This window comes from Prunus dulcis, unplaced genomic scaffold (genome assembly GCF_902201215.1).
Source record: "Prunus dulcis unplaced genomic scaffold, ALMONDv2, whole genome shotgun sequence".
Classification (NCBI taxonomy): domain Eukaryota; kingdom Viridiplantae; phylum Streptophyta; class Magnoliopsida; order Rosales; family Rosaceae; genus Prunus; species Prunus dulcis.
In genome coordinates, this window is record NW_023010013.1 from 32,091 (window position 1) to 44,097 (window position 12,007).

The 12,007-nt window shown below is 38.8% G+C and overlaps 2 protein-coding genes and 1 pseudogene across 2 annotated transcripts; 2 read left to right on the plus strand and 1 right to left on the minus strand.

Annotated features, from left to right (window-relative positions):
• Positions 1-5,213: 5,213 nt before the first annotated feature.
• Positions 5,214-7,075, plus strand: LOC117612487 (annotated as a pseudogene).
• A 548-nt stretch (positions 7,076-7,623) lies between these two features.
• LOC117612489 (putative F-box/FBD/LRR-repeat protein At4g03220) lies at positions 7,624-9,600 on the plus strand. The gene is made up of 3 exons (XM_034341174.1): positions 7,624-8,709; positions 8,982-9,164; positions 9,298-9,600. The coding sequence occupies exons 1-3, from the start codon at positions 7,624-7,626 to the stop codon at positions 9,598-9,600; spliced, it is 1,572 nt and encodes a 523-aa protein (XP_034197065.1).
• A 1,786-nt stretch (positions 9,601-11,386) lies between these two features.
• Positions 11,387-12,007, minus strand: LOC117612496 (calcium-binding protein PBP1-like). Its single transcript, XM_034341180.1, has one exon. The coding sequence runs from the start codon at positions 11,843-11,845 to the stop codon at positions 11,474-11,476; it is 372 nt and encodes a 123-aa protein (XP_034197071.1). The 5' UTR covers positions 11,846-12,007; the 3' UTR covers positions 11,387-11,473.

Here is a 12,007-nt window from a genome sequence, read left to right on the forward strand (position 1 = left end):
AGAGAGGTAGAATATTATCATTAGGTTCAAAATTAAATTTATATCTAAATATATATAACAAATAACTTCAATTAAAATGTATTTTTTTGAGGTCAAAATACTGAACTTTATATTTGCTTCGATACCTGAACTTTGTTAGTGTATAGGTGTAGCTGCTGTAATGGAATTAGAATAGGAAGGTTCTATTCTAGAAGGCTGCCTTGGATCACAGTCCAAGTGTACAGCTGTGAATGTAATAGCATTTGCCACTTGTCATTATCTTATAGGGTTATGAAAGTTTGGTTAGATTGTGTGATGTAATAGGGGAACATTTCCTTTGTAACGGTTTTGGTCAGCAAGAGAATATATGCATGTTTTTGGTGCTGGGCTGAGACAGCTAGCAATCTTCTCCAAAGCTCTCTCTCTCTCATTCACACAAATCTGACCTCCCCTAATCCAAAAGCTCTCTGCATGTTCATTAAGTTTTATTACATGTTTTGATTGAATACATATGCATGATCATGTTCTGCAAATGTTAACATGGCCTCAGAGCCAGGTTTGATCTTGTAATACTGGGAGTTTTCTGTGCTAAGCTATTGGAGCTGCAGCTGAGCTAGAGTTCTGCTAATCTAAATCCTTTATGCTTATCCCATAGGTATTTGAATCAGGGAAATTGTTGTTGGTGGTGAAGTTGAGAGCAATGTGTTGAGAAACGATTTACTTTGACGACATAGGATGAAGACCATCTTCAAATCTCATGGATTGTGGGATTTTGTGATCAAAGGACTTGATGGTATGGATCTGAAGAAGTCAGATGAATCTGATGATCAGAAAAAGGAGACAAAATAATCAAGTGGGAAAGGCATGGTTGCTGAGGTACTCATGAAGGATGCCAAGGCTCTTGGATTGATTCAAGGAGCAGTTTCAGAGGAGATATTCCCACGGATATCTCATGAAGAGACATCAAAAGGTGCCTGGAGTATTCTGCAGCAAGAATTCCATGGAGATAAGCAGGTAAGGAGTGTTAAATTGCAAGGCCTTAGAAGAGAATTTGAATATACAAGAATGAAGGATGATGAATCATTAACTGTCTATGTTACTAAACTATTTGATTTAATTAATCAAATGAGAAGTTATGGGGAGGAATTGCCTAGGGAGAGAATTGTTCAAAAACTGCTTATTAGTCTGCCATCTACCTATGACTCTATCTGTTCAGTTATTGAACACTCTAGAGATCTGAATGAGATTGAGGTGCAGGAGGTTGTAGCCTCACTAAAGAGCTTTGAGTTGCGTTTAGATAGGCATTCTGAAAACAGAACAGAGAAGGCATTTGCTAGCCTTAGTGTAGATGCCAAACAGACCAAGACTGGAGAACAGAACAGCAAGCAGAATAAAAATTGGAAATCCAAAGGCAAGAAGTGGGATAACAAGGCAAGTGAAGGCACTAAAACTCCCTGCAAGCATTGTGGTAAGCTACATTTTGGTGAATGTCGATTCAAGGGCAAGCCAAAGTGTTATAACTGTGATAAGCTTGGCCACATTGCAAAAGACTGCTACAACAAGAAAACACCACAGCAGGTCAACTATGCTACTCAAGTGGAAGCTGCACCAACAATGTTCTATGCTAGCAGTGCAAGTGGTGCTGGTGTAACAAGGGATGAAGAGATCTGGTATTTGGACAGTGGGTGTAGTAATCACATGACAGGAAAAGAGGATTTGTTGGTGGATATTGACAGAAAGGTGACTGCCAAGGTTGAAATGGGAACTGGACAGCTTGTAGAGGGAACTGGAAAAGGCACTCTTGTGGTTGAAACCAAAGCAGGCAAGAGACATATCAAAGAAATAATGCTTGTACCTGGACTGAAAGAGAACTTACTCAGTGTAGGACAGATGATAGAACATGGCTATTATTTGGTATTTGGTGATCACAAGGTGGAAATCTACAATGACAGCTCTCATACAAATCTAGTGGCAAAGGTTCAGATGAAAGGAAACAGAAGCTTTCCTTTGAAGCTGCAAGCTGAAATGCACTTTGCTTATAGAGCAAGTGTAGATCATTCCACTGATCTCTGGCATAGAAGGTTTGGACATCTCAATATGAGTAGTCTAAAACTATTGAAAGAGCAGGATTTGGTAGTAGGACTGCCAGAAATCAAAGAAGACAGACAAGTATGTGAGGGGAGTGCTCTAGGCAAGCAGAGTAGAGAAGCATTTCCAAGAGAAGCCATCTCTAGAGCATCAATACCACTAGAACTTATTCACAGTGACATCTGTGGTCCTATGCAGACAACTACCAAATCTGGAAATAGGTTCTTTCTCACTTTCATAGATGATTGCACAAGGATGTGTTGGGTCTATTTCTTAAGGCACAAGTCTGATGCACTTTGTGTGTTTAAGAAGTTCAAAGCCACTGTGGAATTACAAAGTGGCTACAAACTAAAACAATTGAGAAGTGACAGAGGAGGAGAGTACACTTCAGTGGAGTTTGAGAGGTTCTGTGACAATGCAGGCATTGAAAGGCAGCTCACAACCTCATACACACCACAGCAAAATGGTGTGGCAGAGAGGAAGAATAGAACTATAGTAGAAATGGCCAAATGTTTGATGTTGGAAAAGAAAATTCCATTTGATTTCTGGGCAAAGGCAGTCAACACATCTGTGTACATTTTGAATAGATGTCCAACTAAAGCCTTGAGCAAAAGGACACCATTTGAGGCTTATGGTGGGAGGAAACCAGGAATTAAGCATCTGAAGGTGTTTGGTTCATTGTGTTATGCTCATGTACCAAAACAGCAAAGACAGAAGTTAGACTTGGCAAGCAAAAAATGTATTTTCTTAGGGTATGGCAGCTGTGAAAAGGGATACAGGCTGTACAATATTGAAACTGAAAAGGTTATCATTTCAAGAGATGTGATATTTAGTGAGAATGAGTGTTGGGATTGGAATACAAAGAAGGAGTCTAGTGTGAACATTCAGCTCACTGAAATCAGAGAAGAAGAACAAGGAGCAGAAGGGAGTTCTTATGAATTTAAAGAACAATTGGAAGTGAATGAGATGCCTAGCCTAAACACTGAAATCAGTGACCAAGAAAGGGAAGCAGGATCACAGGATGTTGATCATACTCCTCTCAAGTACAAGAGCATTGCAGAAATTTATGAAAAATGCAACATGTGCATTATTGAACCAGAAAGTTTTGAAGAGGCAGCAAAGGATGACTCTTGGAAGAAAGTAATGGAAGCTGAAATCACCATGATTGAGAAGAACAATACATGGGAGCTTGTGAATAGACCATTTGATAAACCAATCATTGGAGTCAAATGGATCTATAAGACTAAACTGAACCTAGATGGATCTGTGCAGAAGAATAAGGCTCGACTGGTGGCAAAGGGATATTCTCAAAAGCCTGGAATTGACTTCAATGAGACCTTTGCACCAGTGGCTCGCCCTGATACTGTGAGAACTTTGGTGGCTGTGGCTGCACAGAGAAACTGGAATTTGTTTCAACTGGATGTAAAGTCTGCATTTCTTAATGGTGTGCTAAATGAAGAAGTTTATGTAGATCAACCATCTGGTTTTGTGATGCAAGGAAGTGAAGATAAAGTGTATAAGCTGAAAAAGGCTTTATATGGCTTGAAACAAGCTCCAAGAGCTTGGTATGATGAGATAAATTCTTATTTCATCAAGACTGGTTTTTATAGAAGTCCAAGTGAAGCTACTTTGTACACTAAGATGTCTACAAATGGTATTCTCATTGTGTCTCTATATGTAGATGATATTATCTACACAGGAAGCTCAAAAGAAATGATGGCTGCATTCAAAGATGATATGATGAGACAATATGAGATGACTGACCTAGGGTTGTTGCATCATTTCCTTGGTCTTGGGGTCCTACAAACTGATTCTTGCATCTTCCTCCACCAGAAGAAGTATGCAAAGACCTTACTTGACAAATTTGGACTCAAAGATTGCAAGTCTGTTGCAACACCACTGGCAGTGAATGAAAAGTTGTCAAAAGTAGATGGAAGTGAACTAGCAGATGAGACATTGTATAGGCAAATGGTGGGGAGCTTGCTCTATCTGACTGCAACCAGACCAGACATCATGTTTGCAGCAAGCCTCTTGGCTAGATTCATGCATAATCCAACCAAGAAGCACATGGGAACAGCAAAGAGAGTGCTAAGATATGTTCAAGGCACCATAAACTATGGAATTGCCTATGATAAGGGAAAAGGAGCTGTGTTAATTGGCTATTGTGATAGTGATTGGAGTGGAAGTGAAGATGACATGAGGAGCACATCAGGCTATGCTTTCAACTTGGGGTCAGGTGCATTTTCTTGGGCTTCAATCAAGCAAAGTAGTGTTGCTCTGTCAACAGCAGAGGCTGAGTACATGAGTGCAGCAGAAGCTACTGCACATGCTATGTGGCTGAGGTTTGTGTTATCTGATTTTGGAGAGGAACAGGTAGAACCAACTCAGTTGTTGTGTGACAACACTTCAGCTATTGCTATATCTAAGAATCCTGTTCATCATCACAAAACCAGACACATCAACCGCAGGTTTCACTTCATAAGAGATGCTCTACAAAATGGTGAGATAGATTTGCTATATTGCAAAACTGAAGTGCAGCTTGCTGACATTTTCACCAAGCCTTTAGCAAGGGACAGATTTGAGTATTTGAGGGAGGCTCTAGGTGTTATTTCAGCACAACACCTAGAAGGGAGTGTTAGTGTATAGGTGTAGCTGCTGTAATGGAATTAGAATAGGAAGGTTCTATTCTAGAAGGCTGCCTTGGATCACAGTCCAAGTGTACAGCTGTGAATGTAATAGCATTTGCCACTTGTCATTATCTTATAGGGTTATGAAAGTTTGGTTAGATTGTGTGATGTAATAGGGGAACATTTCCTTTGTAACGGTTTTGGTCAGCAAGAGAATATATGCATGTTTTTGGTGCTGGGCTGAGACAGCTAGCAATCTTCTCCAAAGCTCTCTCTCTCTCATTCACACAAATCTGACCTCCCCTAATCCAAAAGCTCTCTGCATGTTCATTAAGTTTTATTACATGTTTTGATTGAATACATATGCATGATCATGTTCTGCAAATGTTAACAAACTTTTGTAGACTCCTTGTTCCTGCAAACTGCTTTAGAATCCTAATTAAATACAACCTTAACACCTTTAAAAATCCCAATTGAATCAAAAAGAGTTGCCGTCTTCTTCTATCTGAGGCTCACACCATGGAAACCAAAGCTGCAAAGAAGATAAGGCTGGTAGAGGAAGAAAACGAACGCAATGGACGAGGCAGGGACAGATTCAGTGATCTTCCAAATGAAATATCGAACCGTACATTCTCCTTCTTACCCATGAAAGCCATCGCAGAAGTAAGTTTTACATCGAAAAGGTGGAGATCGCTGTGGGATTCCTTTCCTATTCTCGACTTCTCCGAGGTCTGTCCTTTCACATCCCAGGTGTTTCAAAAGAAAAACTTTGGCCAAATTTTTTATCACCAAATGAGCGCAATGAGATTTATATCCTCAGTATTGTCTGGTCGCCATGAAAACTCTGATATAAAGTTATTGGAATTCTGTTGGTTTGCATGAGTGGATTCCTTGGCTGGTGAAACACAGGGTTGAAAACCTAGTTCTCAAGTTCTGTTCAAATAACGTGTTTTGTGGTCCAGGTCCGCCACCTCCAACAAGTTTAGGACTAGAACTTGGGTTTTCATCTTCTCATGTGAGAGATGCGGGCGGTCTCCCTCACTTCGAACTTTGTCCCTAACTAACGTGAATTTATCAGACGTGTATGGTGATTTATTCTCAGATTTTTCATTTCCTTTGCTTGAGAAACTGACTATAGAGTCTTGTAGAAGCATGAATCAGCTCGGAATTTTCTGTGAAAACCTCAAGGATCTACAAGTTTGCGGAATGGAAAAAATTTGCCTGGACATATCTGGAATGGGACTAGAGAGGTTGGCTGCTGTCAAACTTCATTTAACAAGTGTCATCAGCAATAGCTGCGTTAACATTTTCGCTCCCAATCTACAAACTTTTCAATGGGGGCCTGATGAGGTTGATGAGAAAGGTTTGGTACACTTCTGGCTTCCAGTGAATGATGCCAAAGTGAAGACTCATACTGTAGTCATTCTTTCCGGATTATCCCAAGCTGAAAAACTTACTATATCCTTTCAGATTCTTGAGGTCAGTTTACATATTTTATTTTCTTATCTACTTGTTTGGAGACATGATCATTTTGATAGCTCTCTTGGATGCTTTAACAATAGATGAGTAACAAAATGTGCTTATAGCATATTTTCTGCCAGCTATCGTAATTCCAAATATTTGTTGTAAAAAAAATTAGTATCTGCCTCGTGTATCTGTATATATGTACCCGTATATAAATCTGTTTTGTGGATTTATGTCGCTTATAAATTATGTATGCAGAGTTTATCGAAAATATATTTCGAAGGTGGTCTACCATTTTCCTTTGTGAACCTCAAGACTTTGGAAATTATTACTGCTGGTTTGAGAAAATCGGATTTCCTGGGTATAGTTCAAGAGCTCTCCCATAGTCGAAGGGCTCAAAATTGTGATAAGTCCTATTCATAGACCACAGGATGATGTAAGCTACTTTCGGCATAATTCAACGTTTTATTTTTATTTTTTACACTTCTTAGCTCTCCATAAGATAACAACAAATACCACTCTTGTAATCACTGGCTTGACACTACGCACATTTACTCTTAAAATATATCCGGCTTACAACATATAATAAAATTATATTTCAGAAATGGAACGACATCTTGTTGGACAATGCCCTCTGGAGTGAAGAGCAATTCTGGGAATCTCAAGCTCAAACTTTGAACTCCTTCCTTTGTCACATTAAGAAGGTGGACTTTTCCGTTGTCACAGGCATAGATGAGACTGTGATAAGTGTTGCTAGGTTTTTACTCAAACATGGAATAGGCTTGCAAGAAATGAACATTTGTTCGCAGAACTGGAAAGCCTATCAACAAAATCAACCCGGATGGCAGGCTAAATTCAAGATAATAGAGGAACTGCCGCGGGCATCGGAGGATGTTGAAATCGTATGGTTATTCTAGTGGTTAAGTTTTGATGTTCTGCCTTGAGGGGAATGTATATTTATTATTAGCTTGCACTTTAGGTGCCATGAATTTGTGATCAAATGTGAAAAATTGGACAAGCTTTATTTTTATTAATGTAACTGTGTTGGTTTCTTTTCGGACTAATTCGAGCTCAAAGCATCACATGACAATGCGACGATGAGCTTACTTGGTATCTTATATATAGGGAGGCGTTTTTAAGCCATAACCAAGAAAGAGGCCAAGTATATATCCCATATTAATTTCAACCAAAATTGAAAATTGGGCCTTATCAATAATTATTTTTCAATAATTTTTTATGATTAACTAACTAACTAACCATAAGGTAGAATTATCATTAGCTTGGATTAAAAATTTATCAAAATTAATTAAAAATACTGCAATCGTACTTGGAAACAAACTCAAACGCTGTTCCCGTTCTCACCTCACTTCAAACCTTTGAACCATTCAAACCCTAAAGTACGTAACTCAATCTCTCAACCCAAAGACCAGTAAAAACCAGATCAAACCCCAACAAAATCATCACAATGGAAACAAGATCCGCTGCCAAGAAAAGAAAGCTCCTCATTTTATACAACCAGAAGGATCAAGTTGACGACGACGACGAAAGCGAGAAGAGCAACAGAAGCAGAAGCATTGACCGCATCAGTGACCTCCCAGATGCCGTTCTCCACCACATCCTCTTCCTCCTACCCATCAAAAACGTCGCCCAAACCAGCGTCTTGTCCAAACGATGGCGTTCTATCTGGTCCTCGTTCCCGGACCTCGACTTCACCACCCTCACTCGACCCCCCACAAAGCCACATTCTTCTTCTTCATCAAAATCGCTCTTTCAGAATTCCAAAGAAACAGACTTCATCACGCAAGTCCTGACTCTCCGCGATAAGCACTCCGATATTCGGATCCTTCGGTTCGGTTCCCGGTTGAGCTTCTCCCGTCTCAATGGCCTGATCCGCCTGGCCATCCGGCGCAATGTGCAGGAACTGGACGTGGAGGTTGCCACAGAGGATTATTTCAACTTTCCTAGATGCGTCATTGCCAGCGACTCTCTCCGCATTTTCAAGTTGAAATCGCGCTACCCAGGCTTCAGATTGCCCCCTTCATCTGTGATGACGAGCGGATTCAAATCCCTCCACTCGTTGTCGCTTTCACGCATTGTCTTATACAACCAGCCTTCTCTCTGCGACATGTTCGGAGAGTCTGCTTTCCCTATGCTCAAGAAACTGAGCTTGGACGCTTGTTTCGGGTTGAAGTACCTTCGGATTGGGTGCAGGGCGCTTGAGGATTTGACCCTGGAGAACTGCTTTCAGTTACAAGGGTTGGATGTTTTGGGTGGGAAGTTGGAGAGGTTGAGAATTGTGAGGTGTTTTGATGCTTATGCTGATAAGAGTTGGGTGAAGATTGGTGGTCCAAGAATTAGAATTATTCTTTGGGAAAACAATGCTATCACTGATAGCTCTTCTCTGGACAATTTGAGCTCTCTGCAAGAGGCCTCCATTGGTTTCTTTTTGCTCCAGGAAGATATTAGTGTGGCCAAGCTTCAGAGTGTGTCCAACCTTTTTATGGGACTCTATCATGCCCATTGCTTGACACTCGATACGCAGTGTATTGAGGTACTTCAATTTAAGTAATATGAACCATTGATCATGTTAATTTAGTAAAGTATTGAGATACACGGCCTAGCAAAAGAAATTTAATCTACTATGTTATGCTATTAGACTATGAATCTGAACCATTGATCATGTTAAATTTTTATTTGAATGCGTGATTTAGAGTCATAGTTTGACAAGAGAGTATTGTCATTAATTTTATATGGTCACTCTTATGTATATGTAACATTTCAGTGATGAGCACGACTTATATGTACATCTTTTTGTTGTTGCAGATTCTGTCAAACAGTAATTACTTTGCGGTTTATCTGCATCCATTCAACAATCTCAAGTCTTTGGAGTTGCATACGGGTTTCAACAAGAACAATGTCCCTGGATTGGCTTGCATATTCAGGAGCTCTCCCATGCTTCACACTCTGACCCTCAATATTATTAACGATTACAAGATTGAAAGGAGAGTACGTATTATAACTGAGATTAATTTGGTTAATACATTCATTGTATTCTTAATCTACACGTAAACCGACTGATTGGTATCAATTTCAACAGCTAACTAATTTGGTTTGTCATTTTGATGCATAAATATATTAGCAATGGAATAAGGATTTGTGGGAAATGTCCAATTCTGAGGAAGAAAAATTCTGGGAATCGCAAACGCAAGCCTTGAGGTCGTTTTTACAAAACCTTACGGTAGTAAAGATCCAGGGGTTTTTAGAGTGCGAGAATGAAGTGAGTCTAGCAAAGTTCTTGCTGAAGCATGGAAAGGCCTTGCAGGAAATGATTCTGTGCACAGGACACTGCAAAGCTAGATATTCTCTCCAGCGACAAAAGATTAGGTCACAGATGATGGGATTCTCTTGGGCTTCTTCTAATGCCAAAATTGCATTTCACTAAACTTGTACTGCAAACGTTCTCTTTGACGTCCTCTTCTTTTTCTTTATGTGCGCATTTTCCTTGCTAATTGGATGGAGTATACGCTCATATGAATTTATGTAGAGCCCAAACAATTTGGTAAGCACATAAGCAGATTTGTATGTTGAAAAATCAAAATTCAAGAAGAAGCTAGTATAAAGTGAATTCAGTTTAGAAAGGAAGAGGAGAGGGAATACAAAACATTAAGTATCACAACCATTTAATGTGCTTTAATCTAATGGTCTACAATGTGTGTAATAATGTGTCTCCCGATTCTAACCCTATATGTAATATTTAAAATATGGTGATTCGTAATGTTACACATCCTAGCTACATAGATTGAGGTTAGAAAAGTACAGAAAAATATATATTATATTTGACACCTAACCACTTTCTCTTTGTGTGTTAGTTTTTGAATTGGCCTAGGTTTTTGGTGTGCTCCTAAGTGGTCCTGGGTTCAAATCTTCACAGTAAAAAAGAACAATGGCAATATCATGAAGTACTACTTTGGAAATGCACAAAATGTTTTTAAATTGCAGAAAGGTTGTGGATATGGCGACGTTCCTCCTAATTTCCTCAGTGTTAGTGAATTTGCCTCTTGGTGCATGCAATCAAGTAACAATGGATCCAACGTGACAACCAGGGGTTGAAGTCTAGATGAAGTGCTTGTATTGGATTCATTGAATGACTATATAGTATAGGACATATTTATATATATTTTCTAAAGGACTCGTTGCCTCCGGGAAGATACGTATATATGTAAATGGATATGAAATCAATAAGTTGTTACATATATTTATTATTATTATGATTTCTTTTTTGAGATATTTAGTGATATACCCATTCTTAACACTAATATTATAAATAAATCATATATTATTGAATTTCTATAAACAAACCAAAAAAAAAAAAATCCAAAAAATGACAGCTGGCCTTATTGAATTTAACATTGATTATTAAATTACTTTGATGCCCTATTGAGTGTTTTGGGTATTTTTATGAGATTTTGGGATTGAGATTGGGCTTGTTTTAAGAAATTGGTGGCAGTTTTGTAATTTATAAGAAGTTAAAAGCCTCTTTATTATGTTGTAAATAAGCTTTGAGTGTGTTTCTAAAGTCCATTTCATATAGGGTATTTTTATAATTTAAGCCTATATATTGGATATAATAATGAATCTGCTTTTTTTTTTTTTCCGAAGACTATATAGTATATTATATTTATTATATTATATATGCAAGTTCTGACCAAATATATTTATTATTTCTTTGGGACAACTGGCCAAAAATATATATAATTATTTAATGGAAGTTTCTTGATCTTACTACCTATCACCTCATACTAATAGTTTATGGGTTGGGAGACGTCTCAAGTCATTTTTCTTTACCAGAAAACAAGACTTTCTTGCTCAATTTTTATTTAGAATCGTACCAAAAAAGAAAAAACTTATTGGAAAAAAAATTACAAAATGCCTTGAACAAATCTTAATTTTTGAACCATCACCGGCCATAGAAACATGGCACCGTCGTGAAATTTTTATTTTTTAAGTGGTCCACATCATTATCATATATAACAGACAAATGTTTAAGTATTTTAGTCAGCAAATCCAATGCAGCGGCAGCCTGCAGTGCTCTGCATGCTCCTCGCGCAAATAGATATATTTTATGTAATTTTTTATAAAGAAAAATTCCGTCAACGGGTCTAGTCCTGTAGAAAAGGCTACGAAAGAAAAGTTATCGGAGAAACGAATGAATATGTACCAACAAGTAATATTACAACCAAAAGAGGTGTTTGTTATTTCTCTGTATTTCAGTTCCAAAATGAATAAAAGATGGAAGTAAAATACAAATCAAACGATCAAGATTGACGTCTCTTATTATCTTGCTCCCCCTGCATCGCTTGTTCAAGCCAAATCCAAGATTCCTCCATCAACTCAGGGCTGAGTCTGAACATCAGAACGCAAAACTCCATCTGGTTGAGAGCTCCATCGCCATCCATGTCACCTTCCCTCATCATGCTCACAAGCTCATCTTCTCTCAAATTCTGCAGACCAAGAAGAGCAGAGTTGCTCCTCAAGCTCTCCAATGTAATGACCCCTTTGTCCTTGTCCATCAGCAGCTGGAACCCATTGCACAGCTCTCTGATCAGGCCCTCCCCGCCAAGCTTGTCAGCCATCTCTGGCAGCAGATCCTCAAAGTCATCAACAGCCCTCTTGCCAACTCCTGCCATTGATTGTTATTAGCTCCTGTTTCTTTTGATGTATTGGGTTTTTGGGTTTGTGAGGGAAACAATGAGAGTGAATGAATTTATACCGTGTGAAGGAAGGGGGAAGGAGGGTGGAAATTGGAAGGGGGATCTTGGAAAGAGGAAGGTTATGGTCTCCCCGTGTGG

What these genes read in the sequence shown, in the direction of transcription:
- LOC117612489 (XM_034341174.1), top strand. Translation starts at nt 7,624, where the DNA reads ATGGAAACAAGATCCGCTGCCAAGAAAAGAAAGCTCCTCATTTTATAC. An exon ending in TCGATACGCAGTGTATTGAG is followed by an intron (nt 8,710 to 8,981) that starts GTACTTCAATTT and finishes TTGTTGTTGCAG; the next exon opens with ATTCTGTCAAACAGTAATTA. An exon ending in ATTACAAGATTGAAAGGAGA is followed by an intron (nt 9,165 to 9,297) that starts GTACGTATTATA and finishes TAAATATATTAG; the next exon opens with CAATGGAATAAGGATTTGTG.
- LOC117612496 (XM_034341180.1), bottom strand. Translation starts at nt 11,845, where the DNA reads ATGGCAGGAGTTGGCAAGAGGGCTGTTGATGACTTTGAGGATCTGCTG.